The sequence below is a fragment of the Strix uralensis genome, chromosome 1 (genome assembly GCF_047716275.1).
Source record: "Strix uralensis isolate ZFMK-TIS-50842 chromosome 1, bStrUra1, whole genome shotgun sequence".
Lineage (NCBI taxonomy): Eukaryota > Metazoa > Chordata > Aves > Strigiformes > Strigidae > Strix > Strix uralensis.
Window position 1 is genome coordinate 33,852,550 of NC_133972.1, and position 26,686 is coordinate 33,879,235.

Here is a 26,686-nt window from a genome sequence, read left to right on the forward strand (position 1 = left end):
TAACCTTATAGCAATTTTAGTGATTCACAGGAAAAATATGTATTGTTCCCTTCTAATACAACCCTCCCTCAAAATAAACCAAAAAATCCTGCAACCACTGTTTGCAGAGGAATGAAGACACAGTAAATAAGTTACAGTAAAAAGCTTTCCTTTTTGATTCCTGGTAAAGATGAAGAGGTTTAACTTGTAAAATACTAGCTGCGCTGCCTGTAGTGGTTCGTTTTAGTGTTTCCAGCTAAAATTAGAAGTGGCCTGTTTTCAATGACACTTGAAAATTTAGTGCTATGTTGATAGTCTGAAATGGAGATCTTCTGACATTGCAAATGAAATATGTGCCACTGCAGTTCAGTTGTGGTTTAGCTGGCTATGGAGTTGGGATATAATCATATTATTTTAACTCCTGGAGATCATTACTACTTTGGGAAATAAAACCCTCAAGCATCAGAACTGTCAAGATATATATTTTGAACTTTTATTTAAAGTAATACTAGGTTTTATTTATTTTGGAATGTTTAGCCGGGTTTTCATTATTAAAACTAGATGAGAACAAGGGTTTGAGTATTTGAGTAATAATAATAAAAAGACAAAACACAAGTCTATAAATTTTCTTTTTTTTAATAGGATAACTAGCTGGTTTTGAAATAACTGCTTGCTTTATGCAAAACTGTTTATCCTAGAATATAGATTTAAGCATGCACTTGCCTCACAGGCTTAATTTGAAAAAGCACAGACTTGTGGTTTATGTAAAGATTGCTCTTCTACTACTGGTTACCAAGTTTTGCCCAAAAAAGGTCAAACCTCCCAATGGATTTACCCAGGCCAGGCCTGAGTTCTCATAGAAACCGACTAAACCCTCAATCAATCCATTGCCAACTCCAAAAATTATTTCCTGGTAATTTTGGCAAAATGCTGAATGCAAGATGAATGCTCCTCATTTTTCTTTTTTGTCAGCTTCCAAATGTAATGGGTAATGATATGTATGACCTTAGAGAGTGGAGAAATGTGTGAATTTTGGAAACGAGGTTTTTGACTGAACACCCAGAAAATCTGCATGTCTGCTCTGGAAAGCACCCGCCAGCTCTTTTCCCTCCTTTCTCTACAGTCTGTCAGCGCAGGAATGAAAAACGCTTTCGCCAACAGACATCCCCATACCAGCTCACCTCGGGGGTGGGGGGTGGGGGTCGCAGCAATGCAGGCAAGAGTGTTTTTATTGGCCTCAGTTGTTATCTGGGGAGGTGATACAACTATGGCAACAAGCGGAGTCCTTCTGAGGTGCTCTTGCTGTGTCCCCATTAGACGGCTCTGCCAACATCGCTGTGGTGTTACCGCTCGTGCGGCGGGCACCAGCTGTAGTCAGGGCCTACAAAAGGGATTAAAAAGACCATAGTGCCAGTGTGTGTGTTTGGGGGCATTGCTGCGTGCCACGAAGGTGGTTTTATCATTGTTTCAGTATAGAATAATATCCTTACATTTTGGACTTCTTTTTCTCTTAATTAATTTTGGGGGCCTTCCCCAATTTGGGTGAATTACAGGTGAGTGCCTTTCCACAGTATATGAGTTTTTAAAACTCTCAGACAAAAGAAACATTGTAGTGTGGTGCGGAATGAAAATACTCATTTCATTCTTGAAATGGGATAATTTTAGAGATTACTAATAATATATGTTATGTCCTGTGTGCTTGACTGTTAAGTGTGAATGGGCCTTTTATTTAACACTCTCCAGTGGCACCTCATGAGATTATTTGACTTGAATTAAATGTTGGGAAATTCTGTGAAAATGGCATTCTAATTTTTCTCTATTTCAAGCTTCATTAAGTATATTTGCACTTAGAAGTTGCAAGCAAGATATTAACGTTTCAAATGCTTAAAAATTGACTACGTCTCACAATTTAAAAAGTAAAATAAAATAAAGTAGCAGCAGACTTTTTTTTTCCCCCCTACTTCTCTAAGGGACCTTTCCAGCACTCTGCTGATCTGTTGATTTGATTAATGAATATTTTAGTTATTAAAAGTAACCATTAATTATTGCATTAGGTTGCAGCAATAATTGTATGTTTCAGATAAAAACTCATTAACATAACTGGAAAAGCATCACAGCACATGAAGTGTACTTGCAGTTCACTACATCTGAAAGATCACGAGATGCCTTTATGACATTTGTAGCTCTGCAGCTAGTTACCAGCAATTACGTTCCGTTTGAATAGAAATTAAGTATCTGATTTACAGCATTACTTTTTATATTGAGACATGAGCTACCGAGAATATTATGAGGATGTCTGCAGTCACGGTGCACAGTAATATTCTCTTGATGAATTAACGGTTATACCCTCCTACACAGCTCCCCGCTTTGTAGTTGCTGCTGGAGTTTTGGTTGGGTTTTTGGAGGAGGGGTGCATGGGAGATGGCTTAAAAACTGATTGATCAGGTGCCATCCCTTCTGCCAGAGGCAGCCACCAGCTGTGGGTGGTAGCCTGTTGTTTAGCTGTGCCAAAGGTCTGAGGAGGCCCACGTGGACTGGGCTGTATGATCAGCACCGCTTCTGATGGGACCAGGAAAGGATACAGCTTGAATTTCTCTGCTGAGAGAGGATGCTAGTTGTGCTCGCCTGCTGGAGTGAGGAGCTTTGGGAAAGTGACAAGAATGCAGGCTGGCAGGCAGAGAGCTCACATGCCTTGTGAGGATGGGAAGGGAGCTGTGATGTTCCTCACAGGCTACATATGACCTTCAAGCTTCCCACTGAGAACACTTACAGTATATGATTTTTTTTTTTTTTTTTTAATCTCTTCAATAAAGGATTTCACAAATTCTGCACTTGGTTTACAGTACTGTAGATTGTTGTAAAGCAAGAAAGCAACTCTTAGGGCAACCTCAGGCAAGTTCTGGTCAACCAGATTGCCTCACTGAGGAGCAAAGAAACAGATCAGTTGCTTGATCAGTCCACTATCTTGCAGTTAACCTAGCATGCTTGATACTATCCAACCTTGGTTAATGCAAATTATTTTGGTGACAGAGGAATGGAAAGTTCTTCTAATTTCTGGCAAGGGAAAACTTTTTAAGGCAGTAAATTGTCTGTAATAAGGACCACAAGAGTAGCAAAATAATTTATTTTCAAATAAACAGATGAAGGCATGACTAAGTTGATCAAGTGTTTGGGTTGAGAACTTCTGTTCTTATTTGTGTGTTGTGTTATTTATGGATAATATATGGCACTAGAAAGTTATGCATACTCTCATTTTTCACTTTAATTGCCTCTTTGAAGACAGCATGACAGATCCAAAGGTTGCTTTCAGCAACTGAGGAGCACTGTGGTCACTTACTAGTGTGCAATAATTAACTTAATTGCAGAAATTAGAACATTTTAAAGATTCTAGATCCGTGATTGAACTCCATGCATTCTTTCTCTTTTCCCTTGTCCATATCTGAAATATCTTTTTCTGACATATGGTTATATCACAAATATTTTTTTTAAATGAAAGATATTTTCAGAAGATTTGCAAATCCTTCTGTTTCCATTTACTTAGCTTTTTGGTTTTTAAATTAAAAACTGAAAATGCCAAATGATCTACTCAGTTGTGTTGTTGAGCTACCATTTTAACCTGAAATCCTTTTAGTAATTATGTATTAAATTAGTACATGTGGAGCTGTAATCAGAACCCTATTTGGCTGGGCAATGGGAGGTAAGGGATGGCCATTACTTCTAAGAGTTCGTAGTCTGAATTAAATAGTGGCAGCTTGCAAGGATGTAACAGGATTGTTCAGTAATAGTGTCACATAGAAAAATGTTCTACTCTTCTGTTTGCTTATATAAAAAACATTCTACTCTCCCGTTTGCTGTAAGACCAAAGCACAGATTTGTTTCTGTATAGGTTATCTGAAATACCATATATACCTTATCACCCAGCAAGATACCATTTTCTCGTATGACAAAGCTCTGAGTTCTTGTGTCTCGCAGAGTTTGCATTGTAAAATGGAGTTTCACATGTGCTGATTTGCAGCAGTGAATGGATGCTGTTGGTTGTGGTGTTCTTGGAGGTTTTTGTGCTTTAATTTTCAGCAGGCTGCTTTTGAACTTCTGTGACCCCCTTTTTTATACAGTCCTTCTTGCAGTAATGTCCTCTGACTGCTTCTTACAGGTTCTGCAGTTGTAACACTCTGGAGTGGTGTCCCTGGGATCAGGGTGCATATCCTATGAAGAAGCAGTTTTTACGACATATCCTATGAAGAAGCAGTTTTTACAAATTCCTATTTTCTTCAGGAACTCCCATGAAGACTGCCTCGCTTCCTTGTGAGGGACGCCTGTGTAAAGAGGCTAGTGTGTGCTAAACCAGGGTGTTAAGTCAGCAGATGCTGCTTTCTATGCCTTCCAGCTGCCTGTTGTGCATTCCCAAACTTGTTGCCTTTATTTCCTGAGGCAGCCTTCATTTAAATAAACCTGTTCGATACTTGGTTTTGCTAACCACTTGCTTACATGCATAATACGTAATTTGCCGTTGTTAAGATTAATGTGAACTTCTTTGTGCTTGCAGGCTTTAGAAGTCCACAGTAGTTTAAACTTTGGACTATGACCTATGATACTTTACCTTGGCTTTGGACTCCGTTGTCCTTGTGTGGTAATGCAGCAATTGCAATCAATCAGTTGCTGAGTGGAAAGTACACAGGCCTGATTTGAGCAGCAGCAGAGTGCCAATAGAGCACTGTCAGCCCGATAGAGCTGTCTCCCCATGGGCCAAAAAGACTGCAGTTTCATGACCTTCTTGTGATATTTATGTGGCCTGTGTTTTTCAGGGGTTTTTTTCATGGCTTCATGCACTTAGAGCAATTTGATGGGGGAAATAAACTGTTTGCAGCTGAGGAATTTTTGCAAGTCTGGGATAGACCAAACAGGGAGAATGTTATACTAAAAAAATATCCTGAAGCCTCTAGTGTTTACTGAAACTGAGAAAGTTTAAATAAATACAGTAATTTCTTGTTTGTACTTACCTGAATGTAGCTTTCTTAGTCATCTATCTAATGAGAGCTTAATCTGGAAATATGCAAGAGTGTGGTACCTCTATTTCACTCTTTTTGATAAGTGCATCTCTGTGGCATTTAACACCTTGATCTTGGAAAGAACTTAAACTTGTGAATAAGTGTTAAAGGTGTTCCTGAAGTCAGGTAGGTTTGAAACTGTTGCAGAATCATGGTATTTATCCTCCAGTGTTCTGTCTTTGAAGTGTAGAGCATCATCTCCTTTTTGGAGAAGAGGGAAAATTTTTTTCTATTAAAGATGTAAATAAGGGACTGAGTTAATATCTGTAAAATCATAGTCGTCTGTGATCTTACTCTTTAAATTAATAAGAAGACCTGAATAACACTGCATTTGGAATTGAAACTGTGAAATTCATAATGGCTTCCTTGTAATGAAGGTTTTGAACGGGGAGTAGTTTCCAGTAACATTGAATTTATCTCTTTCTGGCTTCTTAAGCTACATCCATGTAAGAACAATTGCAAACTTTTGAGGAAGCCAACAGAAATGTTTGTCTTGGCATCATTAGTGAAGCAAGCTAGTTTCAAGGGAAGTGTAGGTTTTAATTAACTAGCTGAGCTGACTTATATCAGCCAGTTTCAAGGCCAAGTGAAATACAAGACAGGCACTCTGCAAACCTGGTGGTGGGCGAGCAGAAGGTGTGTACAGATGTTCTGACAAAGCCAGTTGTGAGTCTGGGGGACCTCTGTGTTGGCGGTTCACTTCAGTGTGATCTTGCACAAAAAGGTGAAATTATCATAAACATCTCCGAGTAATTTGGGAGACAGATCATACTCTAAGTTCTTGGTCCTTGTAAATATGAGTTTTAGTGCTATTAAAATTCTTTGCAGGACCATTATATTCATAACATTTGAGGCATTTTGCTACTCTTTTTGAGATTAAACAGGAAAAGAAATAACGCCCTTGGGTTGGCAAGGGGAGTTCTGTCTTTTTGCTTTTGTTGCAACTGTTTGACTTAAGTAATGGCATGGCTGATAGAAGACATGTTTTTCAAACGTAAGTCTTTTTAAGATAGGGACACCCCCACCCACCCACCCCAAAATGTAGTATTTACAACATCAGTGAAATCTATTGGAGGGTTACAGCTACTGAAAAATATTCACAATCCAGTCACTCCATTTGTATTTGAACAGGGATTCATATGTCCTTCATTAGGTACCTGAACTCTTGTCAATCTTGACGTCAACTTCTGCCTGTTCAGTGGTGGCACAATGGGGTAAAACCAGCACTGGCCACTTCATATTGAAGATGTTGAAGGGTAGTTTAAATTTTACCTCCTTTAAGTCATTATTTTTTCTTCTGAAACTATCTTTACCACCTTGCTAGTGGTAGTGACCTTTCCTAGTCCCTGGAAGAAAGAAAGCTTGCGCTTGTAAAATAATGCCACTGGAATTTGTTAGCACTTTTCTATGTGCCCTTTATAAGGTGAAAAGTGATTTTTCACAGTGATTTAAATGCAGGGACTTTATGAAAGTGAAGTTCTAATGTGAAGTTGCTTATGATAACTTTCTTGTAACTTGTAGGGCAAAACTTATTGCACAACTATATAATAACAAAGATGTGGCATGTATTTTTGTACAGAAATACTCATGTAGAACAAAGTTATATAACTGATGAAGACTGACTGTACTTACAGATGATGTGTATGCCTTTTTTATTATTTGATCTCTTTAAAATACTTCACCAGGTTAGGATTTTGCTTTTTCAAGCTGCAAGTTATTTCTGTGTAAGAGTGAGGTGATTTAGTAATTGTAGCTTGGTTCAATAGTCAGTGATTCATTTTGTTAGAACACGGTACACAGAAAATGCATGGCTTCGTCTGAGCAGTTCAGAGATGGTAGAGTGCAATTTATGGTCTTAGCCTTAATTGCACACTCAAAGTACTTGTCTGGTTGCCCAGTATGAAACAGGTTGTGGATGTGAGAAATTGGAGGTGTCTGATCTTATCGATGATTAGCTGAGTAACTCTCTTGTGGATGTTAGCACCCACACTTCACTCTTTTAATAGTGAGGTGGTGGGACCCAGAACAAAACCCTGAGGTAGTTCATATGCAATGAAAAATTCATTTTAATAATATTTCATTAAAGAAAAAGAGAAAAAAAACAGGGTTTCCAGAATCTTAACACCATAGTAAAATAAGAGGACATAGTTAAAAACCCCCACAGCATTACAGAAAGTATGTAGTGCTTTTCTTCTTCCTGCTGTGGAATGAAATCAGTGGAACATAATGCTTATGAGAAGAGACAAGTAATGAAGGCAGTGAATGTTGCAGCAAAACTAATGAAGTAGTGAGTCTTCGATAGCCCGTGTTAATTCAAGAAACGAGGGTAACTAGTTAAAGTAATGCTAATCAACAGGTCCCTTCAAAATCTCTAGTTGTGTACGCTATCTGGATATTTTTCTTCTAAGAAAGGGAGCTCAGATCAGTCCTAAATTGTACTGCTTAAATACTTTTCAAGAAAAAGATTTGTCATCTGTGAGTGTTTAATCCATTATAGGTTTCTGTTTGGAAACTATTTAGGCTACTTTTGGCTGACTTTGACCAGCCTATGTGTGTTTGAAGAAACATTGACTAAACATTTAACATTATACAGGGCCATTTTGTGAGATTGGCAACAGATTTTTGCCTCCCCTGCTCCTCATCCCCAAGTCAGATAGTTGAGAGTGTTGGCTGATACATAACATCCTGGTCAGTGGGGTAACACGTGTCCGGAGACTGTGGCTTTGACCAGCATGTGTGGTGTTAGAAAACAGTGCTAGTGTCTGTATGAATGTGCTTAGGTGTAAGAGAAGCAGAGCACTGGTAGTCCAGGCTTGAAGGTTTAGCATCAGGGAATACTGCTACTTGATATCACTGTAGCTGTGTTAGCATTTTTTTTTTTCTTTTTAAAGATAGCAAATTATTGTCTTTTTTTTTAAGGAAGCCTGGGATGGTTGCGGTCTTTTTGTAGTTGTTAACAATAACGTGTATTCACCCTGTGCTCAAAAGTGTACTAACTAACATCAAGAAAGTAAGTCGAGACTGGCTAAACTGGAAGTAAGATACAGTAAGGCCGAGGGGGGAGTCAGAGGCCGCAGGGAAAGAATTGTATCTGTGTTCAGTCTTGTGGTACAAGAGTGAACAAGTGGTTATAGACATCTCCATGTGATTTTTAACTTTTTCACATGTCAGGGCATGTTGAGGGGAGGGGAGTGGGCAGCGTGACAGCGAGGGCAGGAGAGAGTAATGGGAGGCAGGACGAGTAGCAAGAACTGGGGTTTGGAAGGGGCAGGAGAGGGGAAAAGGTGCTGGCTGACATTGGGCAGAGGATGAGGAGGAGGAAATGAAGGAGGGAAGTAATGGACTGGTGGCATTTTAAGACAGTGAGAAAAAAGCTGGCAGTGTTGAGGAAAGTGTACATGTGCCCTGGATAGCAAGGCTGGGCAGGTTTTAGGTGGGTGCAGTGGGCTGCTGGCGTGGCCTTTCTGCCCTTCCATCTGGGGAAGGGCTGTGCCAGGACAGCTTGGCTGCTGGCACTCATGGCACAGCTGGCCTGGTCTCTGCTCTTTTCTGCTCTTCTCTGAGGGCCATGCAGTGGCCCCAGCACAAGGTTCTGTGCTTCTTTTTTATCTTCTGTTACTGTAGCTGGGGAAGAGAAATAATATCCAGCAGAGTTATGTATAGTTCCTGCTACAGTGCAGAAGTGAATGTGACATTCTCATGACCAGCAACCCAGCAACTGGTTGCAAGAGGAATAAAAATGTGTCAAGCATTTTGAGTGCTAAATTCATGCAAGATTTTCTTGATCACCACCTGGGGTTTTTTTTAGTGGAATAGGTATATACAACGACTTGAAATACAATGCGAAGTCTGATATGTGAAGGAGGGAAGGGGTAGGTATGCTGAATAGAGACTGTGCTGTGTGTTCCTTGTGTGTCAGGCAGCTCCTACAGAGAGACAGGACTGTTCCGTGCAGGTGCCAGCAGGCAAATGTCTCTGTGCTTTGATAACACACTCCTACAAAAGTTACGGGGCTTTGGGGTTTTGTTTTTGCATTTTCAACTTGAGCTGCTGTTATTGTGAGCTGCTGGTAAGCAGCAGAAGAGTGGTGGACTCTCCTTCCCTTGTCCTCTCCCACAGATATGTGCAGCACTCTGATGTAAACCAGCCCCAATTTTGTCTCCTTTAGTCACAGAAATTGTTGTTTATAGATGGAGGTTAATCCCATTTAAGAACTGGATTAGCAAAGTCATAATCATTTAACCACAGATGCCTGAACTTGGGTTGAGGCAGTTCTCAGATAGTCCTGGCTGGGATTAATGCTCTGCAGACATTCTGGATTGAGACAGTTTCATGGCAGGCCATGTACCACAGAGGTATAAATCTAACAGAGCTCACCATGACAGCAGTTGTATGCTTGGCCTGCTAAATGACCGTGGGGTTTGTAGAAACAAAGGCAAGTAAAAGATCTTTGTGTGTTTTGTGAGCCTAACTTCCTCAGAGAAGTGAATTATAAAGATAACACGGAAGATAGCTGATGCTTTGCTGTCTTTGGTTATCGTGGTGTGCTGGTAATTACTGCAGAATTTCCCCAGGCTCTAGCAAGATCTGCTCCTTTTAAGGGTAACAGGCTTGGGGTGGCTGGTTTGATTGGCACTTGTGCTTTTATCCCTCTTCTCTCAACTTCCTTAAAGGTATTTATCTCTTTAGGGACATATTGATAAAAGCATGTTCGCAAATCCTGGAGCCTGAGCCTACAAAGGTAGGAGCAAATGTAGGAAGAAAGATTAGGATCAGTCTGTTTTGAGGGGGGTGGGACAGGGGATCCCCTGCTCACTGAATAAAGACGTTATCTGCTTCGGGCAGTGGTGAGACAAATGCGTCTACCTCAAGCACAGTCCCCATTCAGTTCAGTTAAAATTCTTCCTTAAGGCAGGGCAGCAGAGACAGATTTTGAAATAATTGTATTGAGTTTTAAAAACAAAAACCTCAAAAACCACCAGAAGCAACTGATCAGGTCAAACAAATGTGGCTATCAAGATAATGAGCTTTTAAAGATTAACAATGCTTAAAGTTGTAGGATGAAGCAAGAACAATCCAAAATATGGGTTTTACTTGGGGTTCCTCTCCCCCTTCCCCCCGCCCACAACACAAAGTAGATGCTTTTCAGAAATAAAAGATGGATAGCAGCGGTACTATGGGGAGCCATTTAGTAAGGGCAGTTTGTATTTTTTATAGCTAAAAATGCAGAAGTTGCACCCAGAATTGCTTTTAAAGTAATGCATAAAATATGTTGTTAATGACTGTGTAGTAATCTGCACAGGCATGGTGCACATTTTCCATTGGGAACATTTGAAAACTGTTTATGCTCAGCTCCTAAAGGTGCATTTCTACAATGTAGGGTAAGGCTGTGTTTGAAACCTCAATATAATCCTATTTTTTTGTATAAGAAAATTACATAAACTATGGGCATACTCCCTTGGTTTTGGTTTCAGAAATTTAAACCAAGACTACTTCTTTGTTAGATAAAAGCAAAACTTAACTGAGAAGGACAATGAAAACAGTGATTGAAAACATGTTCTTTCATCTGACTGAGAAAGTTAGCACTCGAGGGAACTGGATTGTGTTTGTTTCAGGACTTTTGGTGGGCAGTGCTCTGCTTGGCAAGCATTTTGCTTTAAGTGCATTTTTGTATGACCTTTCTGATTGAGAGCTTCAGAAAATAAGCTGTAGAGAAGGGAGAAAGCAAAACTCAGGAGTTCCAGAAGAAAATATCAAGTCCTCGCTGAAGACATCTAATCGCTCTTGAAACATCTCAAAGTGTGTCAACCATATTTAGAAACAGCTAAAAAAGAAGAAAGCTTGATCCTTTTAACACTGTAAATCATGGAAAGCAGTGAAAACTAATATTTATGGGGGGGATTGTGAAAGCTTGTGTGACAGTTGGAAATTACATCACTGTTGATGTTTCAAATTCTTGTGTAAAGTAATGCAATACTGTGTTTATGAATGAATGAACAAATGATTGTGCTGTGCTAAGCATACTCTATATGGATAAACTGGTTTGAGCTATTAGTTCTATCTCTTGTCTTCATTTATGTTACTTTGCAGTATACAGTCCTGTATATTTCAATGTAAATACAGAAACTCAACTCTATGTATTTTTTATTCCAGATACAGACCCACGTGTATTAGAGAAACAAGAGCTTCAGCAGCCGACCTATGTTGCTCTAAGTTACATTAACAGGTAAGTGTGGTTATTTTTCAGGTATAACTGATCTTGGTTTGCATGATATGTGAATATATGCATATGCCAAAATAACATGCTTAAGTACACACTCTGTTTTGATTCATGTTACATGACACTATGATAACACCTGTTTTGGAAAGACAGTTGAATTAAAATTTAACTAGATTTTTAATCACTTTTACATAGGGCACAAGAAGCCCTTCAGCTGCACCACTCACATACTTAGGGGATGAGGTTTTAGCCTTTTATGTTTTAAGTTAAATCATGTGCAAAACAAGATAATTTGTCTTTGTCTATTTTTCTACTTTATTGTACTCCATACAAGTGAGTGGAGAAAGATTTTTTTTTTTTTTTTAAATCAAAAGTGAAATTTAGCTGATAATAGTTCAGTATGTAAGAGAATTTTTTACAGTACTTTGCAATTTTTTCAACCACAGTGTATATCTTTAAAAATCTTGCTTACCAGCCCTATATAATCTAAAACTTGAAAGATTTAAGAAATTAAACCAATTTTTAAAGCATTTATCTAAATAACAGAGCCCTGACTTTTCAGTTACTGACTGATGGCAGAACTGAAACCTCCAGAGTACTCCAGCATGGAGGAATGGAAGGACTGCTCATGTCTCAGGCTGTGTTACAGTGAAGAGCAGCCTGGGAGTTGCCCCTTATTTTCCCTCTCACCTAAGCATATTGCAGAACTCAGTGGAGATAGCTCAGATTACTTTTCCTCTGGGAGGAAAGTGACCCATGGAGCATGCTGCATGAAAGGGAAAGATGGCAAGGTTTTTGTCTTTCACATCATACTGGTTTTTTGATCAGGAGTACTGTGGTTGAAAGTTCCAGTTAGTTGCATTTTGGAAATGCATGTCTCAGAAAATGTATAGTGGTTTTTTTTTTTTTATATATATACATGGGACACCAGTTTTCTTTTGCATCTTTGCTGTCTAGAGGATGGGATACAAACTCACAAGCCTGGAAGATTAACCCAAAATTTAATTTAGGGTAGACTGAGTTGATTCAAACTCTCATGGGTCATACATAACGCAAAATTTTTCTTTCTAATTCTACTTCACGTTAAAAATGGAAAATGGAAAAAAAAACCCACACCAACCTTTTTTCAAACACAGAATCCACCGTTTGGCTTTGTATATTTGCTGTAGAGGAAGGGTGTCAGTGGAGGGGAGAAAGATGACTTTGAGTTATGAAAGTAAGAAGTAGCATTCACTTGGTGAAATGACTACATTTTCTCCGCTGTATGAGACTATAATGATTAAGAATAGGTGGTATTGGCATGATTTCCTACTTGGCAAGTAACTCCTGTTCTTCCTGGAGACAGTCCTACCCTTTAAAGCATATTTTGAAATTGACCATGACCCTTTTTAAAAGTTATTTCTGTTGATCTCATTTAATGTATAAAACTTTTTTTTTTTTCAATATGTAGGTTTGGTATGCTGTGTATGTTGGTATGTTTCCCTCTTTCCATTATATACTTGGGCGTTTTCTCTTGTTGCTTCTGGGGTTATTTTACTTAATGTGAGAGAGAGGGAAGTTTTTTTGAAAATTAGGGAAAAGCTGTTTTAAGACCACAGAAAGTGCCACAGGACTTAATTGTCTGATTTGGAATCAGACTACTTTTAAAGTAGTTTGAAAGTGGTACCTCATCTAGATTTCATCATTTTGGTACCCTTTTTAACTGAGTTCCATGTGACTGAGACAGTTTTAGTTACTCACTGCATATTTTGCCCAAACTTTCTTACCCTTTCAATTCTGAGAAATAATTCTTCAGAACTGAATCGAGTTGTTCCTATAGTAAAACCTAATCTGAGTTGACTCTTACTTAAACCAGCTGGTATTTAATTGCTCTTTTAATTGTATTTTAATTTTTTCCAAAGTGCTGATGTCTTTCATTGAACCACCTGCTCTATGCAGCTCAGGCTCTTGAGGGAGCAGCAATATCCATTACACTTAGAAGACATGCCTTTCTATTTCCCACTACATATGCCAGATCCAAGTTCTGCTTTGTTGTCCCAGGCTATGAACTCAGATTTTGTAGCCTAATACATGTCATAAACATGTTGCATACTGTTAGATATCAAACACCAGATACTGCTGCACTTTTTTTAAACCCATGCTTTTATGGCTTCCAAGTGGAACTGAACTTAGCTCAGTTCCTGCTGTGAGTTCCAGACCTTAAAACAATCTTCCTCTGCAGGTTTGTATATTCAGTATGTTCTGTGTGGGCCGTATGCTCTCGTGGAGCCTGGGAAAATAGGGACTTCTGATTCTCAGGGACTGTCAAAAGTGTATGATAAGATGTACACTTAATATATGTTGTGGGAGAAAGATTAAGTGGGTGTGCTTTATGCTCTGCCCATTGCCCTGTTGTATGGTGGCCATTATAAGCTAAACCAAAACAGAACATAAATCTGGGTTGTCTGGTTTGATAGCTGGGAGGATAAGGTATCAGCAAAGCAGATAGAAGATATAGAAGAGTGCAGGAGTCTTCTGTTTACAACGTGAAACATACTCTTGTTTCCATTTCCCTTCTACCCCTGGTTATTTTCTCAGGCATATTAATATGGCAATATTGTATGTGCTCTTAAGTTCTGAAACAACCTTCAGAGTACGGATGTCTGAATCTGTAAGGCTCCATCTCTTTCTCTGCTGGAGATTTACTGCCATTACGGCTTTCAGTAACTACACACAGATGCAGCTTCCATAGTGTGTGATCCTCATGTAGACAGATAACATTCCTTTTAAAATTGGTGGACAAATATAAATTATAGGTCATAATGGTTTATTATCGCTACATCAAACACTTGCACCAGGCACTGACTGAATTGCTGCAAATCCTTTTCTCAGATGAAGTTTAGTGTAGCCTTAATGCAGTCTCCGGTATTGGTGATTCTTCCCTACTAAATTTTGGGTTGCTTTCTTAGAAGTCAAAATTGGAGTCAGTAAGACACACTGCTGCCAAAGCAGATGCAGTTCATCTGCTTCCATCCTATAAATACAGGAGTGGTTTGTCTGCAAGGAGTTCAATGGTGCTACTACATGTATGGGATACTGGCTGTGATCTGTCAGGAGTAGTTGAAAATGAGCACTTGGGCCAACATCCTCCAGTACTTTCTAGAGGTATTTCCTTTGCATATGGGTCAAGACACCTTTATATATATTTTGTATCGCATTCAGATGCAGTGATTAGCAGCAATAATTAATATTGCTTATACTACTACTTAGATTCACTACTTAGAGCTTTAAATTAATTAACATGACAATGAATTTTGCTTGGTGTTTATTGGAAGCTACATAGTGCTGTTTGTGTCTCTGAGATTGTTCGTCTGGGACTTTGGAGGTGGTGGTTCTTGTTTGCTTGGGAAGCCCTAGAGTTGCAGTATACTGTCAAGGCTTTTAGGCTTGTGCAGTCTAATGGAGAGAGACTCCTCAGCATTTGCATATTCAAAAATTTGTTTAATATGGATACTTCTGGTTACCTGTTAGTGATGAAAGTAGCTGTTGTGGGAACCGGTTGGGTTTTTTTATAAAACAAAATAAACATCCCAGCATTATTAGCACAAGTGAGGAGACAACAGAGGCATACAAATACTTCCTCTGGCTAAAAAGGTAATACTAAAAAGAAAAATACTAAAAATAAAAAGCTTTGATTCTAAAACTCATGAATGAAAAATCCTTTACAGTTACATTTTAAAGCAGGTTTTCAGCTTTGGGCTGGTAAGTACCAGAAATAAGAAGAAAGCATAATTTATTGGAGTAAATTCCTTTCACCTTGAAAATAGAAGGTAGGAAGTGCCATAGTAACTTGTATTATTGGAAGCATATGCCGTAAGAAGAGCAATTAAATGTGCATTTAATAAAGTTCCTTTAAAATACATCTTCCTTAGATACAGAAATTGCTTTGATTAAATTTTCATCATGGTGAAGAAAAAATGAAGCTAGAATGCACCTACAACTGAAACTAAGCTGCCTTAATTATTTAGTGTTTCTACTGCAAATCACATAATAGCTATATTAGGGAAATGCTGAAAGCAAAGACTGTTGTAACCTTAAAATTTTTTAAAAGCTACCAAAATACTTTTAATTACATTAATCCTAGGTTCTTTTTTAATAGTGGTTTTCTGTTGGTAATTGAGATCATACAAGAAAGGTTAGATAATAAAATAGGTTTTAAGCATCGATCCTTCAAGCAGTTACAGCACACTGGGGTGAACATTTTCAGTGTTGCCTGTGGACAGTCTGTTAAACGAAGCTGTTGAATGTCTATAAAGTTTATTCTTGTGCACATCTGGGAGCACAAATGAAGCCTGTGATCAAAACTGGATGGTGTTCTTGGTTGAATAGTCCAAGACTGTCCTTGCACATCTCTGAGCCAGTCCTAACATTTTTGCTCCTCCCTCCAGATTTTTAACTTTGCTAGTTAAATTTTGCCTCACTGTTACCATTATAAATTCCTGTAGGCTCCAGGCTTCTCCCCCCATTTCCCTTTCCTTCCAATAGTCATTGACTTCTCAAGAACAAATTTCCCTACTCTGCTTCCTTTTTTAATACCACTAGAAGTAGAATCAGTCATTTCTGTGAGCATATGCATTTGTGAAAGGAATTAAAGTTCTAACCACTGCAAACTGTCCCTGCAGCTTGTCCAGCTCACTAATTCTGGTTCTACTGCTATTAGCTGTTTTTTCCAGGAGTAAAATTAACAGCCAGCACTATAGGATTTAATGATCACTTGAAAGTTATTTTAAAAAGTGGTAAGACTTTATTAGGCAGTGATATATTTAGTATGCATTATGTTACTAATGCAGTAACAAGAAGAATATTTTGGATTTGGAGGCAGTGCCCTTTGACTACATTGGTGTGGTTTCTTAGCATCCAAGCTGCATGATACTTTATTTCTTTGGCCTTAACTTTTTTTTCAGATACAATGTTCAGTGCTGGATAGAAATTTGAAGTGATTCTTACTCCATTTTATACGGGAGGTTCGCTCTTGCCATTGGCCACTTTCAGTCATACCAGTTCTTTATCACTGGGGATATCTTCTGCTGTGTGTTCAGTGGGTTTCCTCTGACAGTTGGTTCTGTGGATGCATTTAGTTATAACAGTTAAACATGCTTTCAGTAAGTATAGTGATTTATGTTAAAGCTACCTAGCAGCATCCGCAGTTTTGTGACACATTGCGCACTTTTTCCTGTGGTTCTGCTATGACATTTCCCAGAGGTACGCTATCAGCAGTAGTTAAATAAGAAGCTAATGAAAGCCTGTAGCCTGTCAGAAGTCATACCCAGTGACTGAATGTGCCACCAAAAACCTCTCTAGAACATTTTCTCAGCAGCAGTGCAAATCCTGTTGCTTCCTTTTTTGTGAGAGCATGAGTGTTTTTTGTATAACGTGTGGAATACCAAGATTCAGTTTCCTCCTCTGATCCCTTAGGAGTGTTTTAATCATAAGACTATTAACCGGCTTGGGGTAGGACATCAGTTCTCATCTTGACACTTCTTCTATTTGCCTCTTGATTTCAGTGTACTGTCGTTGGAATGCCTGTTGGGGCACGGTCTGGAATCAAACTTAAAATCATGAGGCTGGAGAGAAGTAAATTTGTTTCTCCTTACTTGCTTTCTTAATGGATGCTTTTTCAGGAGGCATATGCAAAATGAAACAATTCTGAAACAGTAAGCATCTTCCTCTAAAATAAGTATTCACAGCATTCACCTGATAAGCAGAAGATCAGACTTTAATTCTTTCTAATTCAGGCCTGAGATTTCAGCTTTGAAGGTGTATTATTGGTGGTAGATTAGATTAATTGAGGCATGCAACAAAGAAATATATAAAAACTTAATTTTTTTATATTTAAAAACTGATTTTAATCTCAAAGTAGTTAATTTGTCTTTTTGAATGAAAAACCAACATTTTAAAAAAAAAAGGTAATTAAAAGAAGACCATCCTAACTTTTTTTTCAGTATAGCATGCACTGTCTTAATTCTCATGTCATGATTCAGAAGCAAAAGGGTAGAGACAAGAAAGACTTTTCTGTTTTGGGAATCCTACTGCAGATCAGTTTCTGCACAAGAAGATCCAAGCCAGGGAATCTGATTGCTGTGCCACCTGTTCAGACTTGCTACATTTTATAGTGCCAAGTACCACAGTTCTTGCCCCTTGTCTTAAAATTTAACTTTTCCTTTCTGTAACATGATACTCTCTTACTTGAATTGAATATCACATCTCTGTGAGAGTGCAGTGTTTCCCTCAGGCTATTGATTCTCATCACGTTGAAGGTGCATGCCGATGCTTCCAGTAGCTGCTGGATTGAATGCATGTGACAGAACACAGAAAGGAAAGGATCAAAGTAACGTGTCAATTGCCAGATAATATTTTTCTGTCTGAGCTTATTTTTAGGTTTGCAGTGACCAAGTTGATCATGTGTTTTTATTCATGTAGCCATATCTTTATGCTCTGCTGTTTGACTTGTTCTGGAGATGGAACAAAACAATCTTCAGATGATAATTCAAACAAGATGTGCAGAAATTAATGTTAGTTAGGGTAAGGGGAATGCCTTTTGGTTTGGAAGGATTTATGCAGTTGGTTTTGTTTTCTCTTTTTATCAGCTTCAAGCTATGCGAAACTGAAGATTTATATAATGTACAGCTCTTTTATTTCATGTCAGCAGTAAAGATCAAAAAGCGGATTGGCATTTTAAGGAAAAGCCCTAATGCCATGCCCTGAAATAAACATTACATCATGAGTTAAAACATGTAGGACACTGAAAGAATGTGTTTTATTTGTGGAGTTGTTTTTTTAGTTTTAATTGAGAGGTAATTAGCTTTCTTCTGGCAATGCTTATATGAAAGACCAGGGACAGAAAAAATTCCTTTTTGTGAACCTCGAGTAAAAGAAGCGTTGCCAAGTCAGCATTGTTCCTTGCAAGTGTGCATATACGCACCTCTGTGTGTGTAGTTTAGTTAGCTGTTGGTATAAATCCTTATGACTTTCAAGATTCTTGTCTTTAGCGGCATTTCTTCATCCTTTGTCAATGTAGCATGCCAAAATTGATGAAAAAAATCATCTTGTCTTTCTGGCAATTTTTTTTGTCTTGGCCCATCCTGTTTCAGTTCCTAGCTTTCTGCATATATTTTCCACTTACTCTTGCGCAGGTCACTTCATTTTGGGGAGGAAGGGGTGAAATTCTTCAGTTTCCTTTGCTTTAAAAAGGAGGGCATTTCTTTTCTGTGATGTTTAAATTTGGTCATAAGCAGTAATAGTGCTTTCAGCAGGACTGTGTGTTTGCTGTATGAAGAAATTGTATTCAGATATTTCATTGTCAGCTATGTGGTGTAACAGCTCTCTCACTATCTATTTCTGTGAATGATAGCATGAGACCCTTATTCTTACAAGACTCTGGTAATAACGTACATTCATTCTTTATATTACAGTTATTTAACGTACTCACAAACCTATTTGAAAAACACACTAATGTGCCAGTTTCAGATCCTCTGCAGAAATAAGAATTTGTGGAAAGTCTGTTATGCTTTGATTTCAGAGTGAATGATGAGCAAAAATTTTACATTTGTGTATTAGTTTTCTTTCAAGTACTATCTGAGATAAAATGGCTGAAAACAGGAGCTGTTCTTCCTATCTTTATTACTTACAGAAATGGCTGTTGTATACAGCTAGTTACCTCCAATGCTAATATGTTTTTTTCTTTAAATCACCATCAACAGCAGCAACAAAACATTACGCACACAAGACAAAATTACAGGCAGAGTAGATAACTTTCTAGGAAGGGTCCTTGCTGCCCAGTGTTTTGCTAAAATCTAAAGCATCTGAGCTGCATGTGATGATTTACAGATTGGCAAGCTTACCACCCCTCAAATCCCAGGGCGGTCCAGACCAGCTGCTGGTAATATTCACGGACTGTGGCCTGATTTTTTTTTTTAAATCTAAAGTTTACTTATCATTGGTCTTTTGTACAAAAGTAGTTGTGCTGCTTTTTCTAACTTCCCTGATTTTTAAAAAAACCACAATATTTCAAACTAATGCTACCCATTTAGATTTGTTGCAAAAAAGCATGCATAGGATTAATCTATAGTAAGACTAAACGCAAGATTTTTCAAATAAATTCAGCAGTTCAAAATGCAAATTATTGCATTACTTTTTTTTTCCTATATTAGCTCTTAGATATGTTAGTACATTGTGTATTCTTAGATTCCTTCCGGTAATGAATATCCCACTCACTTGTAATTTATTAAAATGTAACAAACTACATACCAGAATAATTTCTGAAGTATCTGTGGGCACTTGATGTTTCCCTCCCTTCTCCCTCATTATCATTTTTGCATATAACACTTCCAGATAAGGGCTCTCACATATAATTGGCAAAGTCTTGCTCATATTCAATGAGGGATGGGGACTGTGAGCATAAAGGCCACGTAACAAAATAGAGTTGCAGCACAAAGTATGTCTTTGTATCTTCTTGTGGACGTTCAGAAGTAGGGCTGCAATTTGGAGGTTGCATACAGAGGCTGTCCAGGTCATGCTTTAGGACAGCCTATAGCCTATTCTGGAGATTAAGTGCAGATGAGAGAATATTCTTAGTGCTGGAGAAGTTGGCTCATGAGGAAAGAATATTGATGTCATCTTCCGCTACGTAAAATCTACTCCAAAGTGTTCGTCTCAGCCTTAATTTTCATTAAATATTTTTGTGGTTGTGTTGACCTCTCAATTTGATTTTGAGCCAGAGAGAAAGTTTGTATGTCCTGCAAGGATGCATTCATTATCCCACCACTTCCTCTGCAATACTCCAGTGTCCCAAGAAATGGAGACCAGGTGGAGAGCTTGACGGAACTGGCTTCTTCCTTTATGTTCCTAATGAGGCCGTGGGCGAGTTCAGCAGGCCAACAGGGAGTTTTGCAGTCCATCAGCAAAATGCTCTTGGAAGATGGTTCTCTGAGATCTATGACTGGAATAACACAGGTTATAACAGTCGCCAAGCACCTTCAATAGAGAGCTGGAAGGAACCCGTGTTCTGCACTGGAATCCCAACTAGACTTCATGCCATGGAAATGCAAAACCAAATGAAGGTTAAAACTGAAGTCAACTGAAAGTAACTGGTGGATATGAAACATAAATCAAAGAGAGCAATGAGGATACATATTATGACAAGGAATTGGTGAAGCTTGGCTGCCTTGATTGTGAGCAGACATTATATAGTAAAGGAACTTTTCATGTGATCAAGGCAGAAGTGAGAAGAAAAGATTTCTGTGTAACGGAATTTTATTTGGCTTTTGATTTTCCTTTGGAGCTGCTCTCATAAAGTCGCAAAGTGCTGTTAGTGCTAAGAGGAGGAATCCCTGGCACATCATCCATTAAATTTTTTTTTATCTAGTTATTTTTGCTAAGATAGTATGGCATTAGGTAGTCAGAAAATAATTTTTCAACAGTGTAGAGATATATGCAAAACCGTATGACTACCTTTTGTTGTTGTTGTTATGAATGAAGTAACAGGGGCTAGATTGCTCTGATCTCGTCCTTGGATTTTTGTGAAACTTCTTGTCCCCACCTCAGAAAGTAAAGACAATTTACAAGGTTGTAAAACTGAGAATTTGCACAGTGAAGTAGAAGTAAAACCCTGAAACTGGTGCATGTACATGGGCTACTTCGGATATACAGCTGTCTGTACATATTTGTGAATACAGCTGGATAGTTACATACCTTTGATTTCTGAAAGTCGAGCTCTAAAGTTTAATCCCATGCATTTTAAGGATAGTTGTTGTGTATGTTTGCATTACACATTGTTTAAGCAACCTAAGTTGGATTAAGGTGGCCTGAAACAGGTAGTCAAAAAGCTTGCTTGGTTCAGCAAACAAACACTATTGAAAGGAGGCTTTATTCATTTAATTTGACTCAGTTATAGTATAATTAGTCAGGCTGATTTAATGCTTTCTGAGTCTTAGTTTCCCTGAAGCAGTACGTTTGCAGACATTAGATTTCTTGTTCTAATTTCTGAGAGAACTGAGAAAGGTTTTCTTTCTTGCTTATTGTTGGGGTTTTAGGTTTTTGGTTTTTAAAATCAAGCACATCTTTTTTCCCCAAGTGGTGGTGTATGAGTATACAGGCAGAAATGGAAATAATTACAACAGTAATTCCATCTATAGGTGTAGATGGTTCACAGGGGTAGACACTGGTGATTTGTCCTTGATTTGCAGAGGAATTGTTGTGGGTTTGCCTTGCATAGTTGTTTAATATTGTGTCATTTCTAAATAGAATAGCTTTTGTACTGGATGCAGAAGATAGCATAACAGAGAGGGAAGTAGCTGTGGACTGGGATATGTGCTTTACAGCCTTTGTGCTACCATCTGTACCAACATGGAGAGGTATTTGGGTGAGACTAGCCTCATCATCCTAAGTTTGCATGACAGCCCATGATAAACTCTTTCTCCTGTAAAACTGTGACCTTCCTTTTTCAACACACCATTATTTCTGGTATCTGCTGCTGTGGTATGCTACAGGGAATAGCGAAGATTTGAGTAATTCTCCTCTGACTTTGTTTTAATGATGTTAGATTACTGAATCTCAGGATTTTGGTGTGTTTTTTGTTGTTCTTGCAGCTTCTCCTCCATACATTCTTTTCCTGGACTTTCTTAATGTGTCAGGTGTATTAATCTATATTTCTAATGAAACTGTCATAATGAGGCCTGCAGCCTCAAGGATCACTAACACTTTGTAGCTGGCTTCTGCTCGCTCTTTCTTCTCTGCTCTTCCTGCTGCCCCCAGCCTCTTCAGGCTTCTCCCACTGTCCCTTATGTCCCCCTCTCTTTCTGGCTGGGCAATGCTAGCAGTTTATTGGCCGTGAGGAGAGTATATAATCTTGGTGCATCCTTACAAGCTGATAAAGGGGCACTCTGGATGGAGGTGCAGAAGAGACAGGTTGTTCCACAGTTGCATATAAATAACATTTCACGTTTGCCATCATCAGTGTTGGGGATTGACCACGTGCCTTGAATCATTAACTTGTCACAAGAACTCTTGAGCTGGGTATAGGTTGACTTTATTACTTGCGTTTGTAGTGTGGATAGCAAGACCACTCCTGTTAACATCCAGTTCACCCATAGCTCCTGTGGTGGTGGTGCATTTCTTGACAATTTGTGGTAGTAGGTTCTCCTGCTGCTACACACAATGTAAAGTAATTTCAACAAAACCAGATTATTTTTTTTTTTAAAACATTTTCCTTCCCTGCCCTGCCTTCCAGTGTGAAACACTTTTAACAAAGGGTTAAAAACAAAACAAAGCAAAACATCCCTCCGTTCAAGGTGACTCTGCATTTATGTGTGACTTCCTTTTGTACTGTTTCTTACTTCGTTCGCTCAAGTGCCATTTCTAAAAGGTCGTATTTACCAAAAGTTGTTAAGCAATTTAAACCAGGTCAGTTGGACAATGCTGTTGGCAAGAGGTAGCTGAACAGTTTCTGTCCTCTATATAGAGGATTATCGAGGTTGATGCTGACTTTATAACCACAGACCTTAAACACAAGAGCCTGTTTTGAGTATTTCCAGTGCTGAAACTTTGAGCTTATGCTTTTAAAGTGATCTTTGGGATCTGACCAACTACAGAAATACTGTTACCTGTGTTACCTATGTTGAGATCCTAGAAATGCCCTGAATTTCCACCCAGTGCTATATATCAACTCTTTTAATAAAAACAAACCCAAGAGTGTTACCATTTTCAGTAATGAAAAAATACCTCTTGCTAAATGTAATTCTCATAATCTGCTAAATATACTGTAAAAATGACATTTTGTGGGGGTTTTCACATGCATGCAGGAGAGTACTTAGGTTTCCTGTTCCCATTAATTTTGCCCTGTAAAATGTATACCTTTATTTTTTATAGTTCTTCTACTGATTTCCCTTTCACAGTCATTATCACCCAGAGGTTGCCCACTTTTTGTTGTTGTTTGCCATTTAATGTAGAAAGCTGGAAAAAGGAGTTGTAGAAACCTGTAGTGCAGTTATATAAAATTAATGTAGTCTTCTTTGTGCTAGTAGAAGAAACATACAATCAATAGGTAACGACTGCTAATTTTTCTTTTAATGCTCCATGTAGTGCAACCTCATTTATTCTTATTAGCACCTAAGGTCCTGTGTGCATAATTGATCGTTTGCATTGTACATTTTAAGGGCCTATGAAATGTCACTGGTAGTTTTGATTTTGTCCATCTGGTTCAGTTAGAACTGTGTAACTCGGCACAGCTAGGCTGGAAATTGTAAATAGTACCACTGCTCTACTGGAAACCAGCATACATCTCTTTCACTCAATAGGGATTTCCCTTTAGGCTTTGGGCCAGTCCAGTAAGGGCAACTTGACTGGAATGGTACATTGACTTCGGGTGTATCCACCTCGAAATCTGTTATGGGAAACCTCCTGTCACAGTTTCTAAGTGACTTTTTTTACAAATCACATCTGTATAAATGAGGACTAACTTCAGTCATCTCAGCAGCATGTTGCTTGTGAGACATCAAAGTTGACTGTCTTCCTACATGACTTGGACCATTAATATTATAAAGCTTATTTTTTCTTTAACAATATTTTTGTGCAGGGATTAAATAATTCCCAAAACTGAATGTAACATGAATTTAGTTTTGATTTCAGACTACAAAATTGATGAGATTTTGCTTAGATGATATGCAATATAAAATAGCAACCTACATCATTTCCCAAAAGTATAGTAAGTCTAGGGATTTTTTATTTTAATTATTGTTTTAATATGATTGAGAAGTAAGGAAACATTGCCAGTAGTACAAGCTTTATAGGAAGAGATGTCATATGTTCAATGACTAGGCAATTAAGTGCATTTTGGCTTTGTATTCATGTGATCCATAAAAGATGTTCCATTTCCTCGTTATTTTTCCTTTCCCTTTGCTACCTCAGTGATGGTATATGCAGGCAGAAGATACTGCTTCAGCAAAATTTGAGTTTAGTTATTGCACATCCCAAATGTCTAGAAATCGTGCTGGGGCGTTTGTGCATGTGTTGAGAAGAAAAGGTTTACAGTTTCTTAGCAGTTATGATGGGGAGAGAAAATAACTATGGCACCGAGGTATTCCATCCACATTTCTTGAAAATAGTTTCTTGGCAGAAATTGTACTAAAGTAGAAGTCCATCAACCGTCAACAATTTTTGATTTGTAACAGCAGTAATTCTATGCATACTACTTGTCAATGCATGTTCTCACATATGGTATAAAACTAAAACATTGCTATCTGAAGAGTTCCCTCATTTTTGCTGATGTCCTCATTTTGTTTGAGACATCGTTTATTGGGGCAGCATGTAGGGCACAGTGAAACTTTCACGATGAAACCTGAAACTGGATGAAACAAACCTGAAGGTTGGATCAAGTTCACAAGAACATTTGCTGAGGTTTGTAAGTCTGGGTTGAATTTGCAGCCAATCTGTGCTCACTTACTGTGCACTGAAAGAACCACAAGGAATATATTGGTTTCATATGCTCTCAGCCTTCAGTCATTTCACACTACTGGTGACTTCAGCTGGACATTGCTTGCTCAAACTCCAGTGGAAGTAAACTGAGGCCAGCGTAAAGTGATTTAAAAAGTCAGGTGTGGTGAGTGGTTTGACAGTGTCATCAGGTAGGAAGGAGACAGAAAGCACAAGACTTTTGTGCTCTGTTGTGGTTTGAGCTCAGAGGGCAACTGAGCACCACGCAGCTGCTCACTCCCCCCTTCCCCCCCAGCGCTGGGGAAAGGAGGGAAGCAAAAGACTCAGGAAATTGAGGTAAGGACAGAGAGGGACGACATCGTCCTTTAAGGCACAGGCAAAAGACAGACTTATTAGGGGAAGAAAAAGCATAAATTTAATACAGACACTAACAACAACACTTGACAGAGTAGGACCATGAGAAGCATTACCACATCTTGAAAACACCTTCCCCCACCCCTCCCTTCTTCCCAGGCTCAGCTTTTCCCCTGATATCTCTACCTCCTCCTCACCAGCAGAGCAGGGAGTGGGGGGTGCAGTCAGACTTGCTGCTTCTTCCACCTTGGGGGGGGAACTTCTGGCATTCCTCCCCTGTTCCAGCATGGTCCCCCTCTCACAGGAGACAGTCCTCCACAAATCAGCTCCAACATGGGTCACTCCCACAGGTGTGTGGGTCACCCCCATGTGTTGTAGTCCTCCCAGCGCCGAACTACAACAGCGGGGGCTTCTTCCCATGGGGTCCCGGCCTCCTTCAGGTGCAGGCACCTGTCCCTGTGTGGGGCCCCACATAGGCTGCAAATTAGTATCTGCTCCATTGTGGACCCCCATGGGTGGCAGGGGGGTGGCCCTGCCATATCACCATGGGGTACAGGAGAGTCCCTGCCCTGGCATACCTCCCCTCTTCTCCTCCTTCCTTCCACTGGCCTCAGTGTTCGCACAGATGTCCTCTCCCACAACTCCTCCCAGGTCCCCCTTCTTAAATACGTTATTGCAGAGGCGCAGCTAATTGGCCCCACCTCAGTGCAAAGGTGGGTCTGACTCGGAGCCGGGGGAGCACCAAGAAGCTTCTCACAGGGGGCCACCGCTGTAGCCCCATCCCCTGCTACCAAAAAACCCCCGCCACTCACTCAAACCAGGACATGCTCCCAAAAGCACAAAGAGCAAAGGCAGGCATAGACAGGATCACCCATCATACTTGAGAAGCTCCCACTTGGTCATTATTGGGCTGCAGTTCAAGTGTCAGGATCAGACTGTGCATGCAAGGTGGGGTTTTTGTTGACAGGGAAAGGCTGATGAGCAGAAGTGAGGGTAGCTTCCCCTTGCAGGTACAACATGGGAGTTTTTTGGAGAACGAGGGAGAAATTTTAATTGTGCGATATGAATATTTGGGGGGAATAAAAGACTGGATTAGCTAAGTTATAGGATGGCTGAAACACATAAAGTAGAATTCAAGGGAGGGAATACATGAACTGAGTCCAGGAAGGGTCCTTCAGTGTGATGGGTGGGGGCTGGTATCTCATTTTGGCAGTTAGAGAAAGGAAGCATTAAATTTCTCATTGAAGGTTTATTTCTGGATCCTGGTGAGTAGATGTAAAAGGAAAGCTTTCTACTTTGAATCGTCTCTAGTAAATATGATCTTCTTGTTGCTGAGTGTCACTTAAAAACTTTGTTTCCTCATCCTCAGAAGATACTTGCTGATATTGGTGCTTGGATCTCTCCCTTGTGAGCACTGTGTCACAGGAAAAGACACATGGACACATGTTTTGAATATCTAGGACTTGGTATCATTCTTCTGTGGTAATGCCACTAATAAATAGTTCCTTTTTTAGTCCTCTGTCAACAATCCTGAAAGCAAATTAGCTAGCACTTGAAGCTGCTGAACTTTTGTTTTAGTTCCAAAGTATGTGGAAATGTATTTGATGAAAGAAAAATC

The 26,686-nt window shown here is 39.1% G+C and overlaps 1 protein-coding gene across 2 annotated transcripts in view; it reads left to right on the forward strand.

The window, feature by feature from the left end:
* Nucleotides 1–26,686, forward strand: part of JAZF1 (JAZF zinc finger 1) — a 200,780-nt gene that overhangs the window by 99,609 nt on the left and 74,485 nt on the right. For both annotated transcript variants that reach the window (XM_074862027.1, XM_074862036.1), the window contains exon 2: nucleotides 11,181–11,253. In XM_074862027.1, coding sequence (XP_074718128.1) covers nucleotides 11,181–11,253 — 73 coding nt within the window. The remainder of the gene's footprint in view (nucleotides 1–11,180; nucleotides 11,254–26,686) is intronic.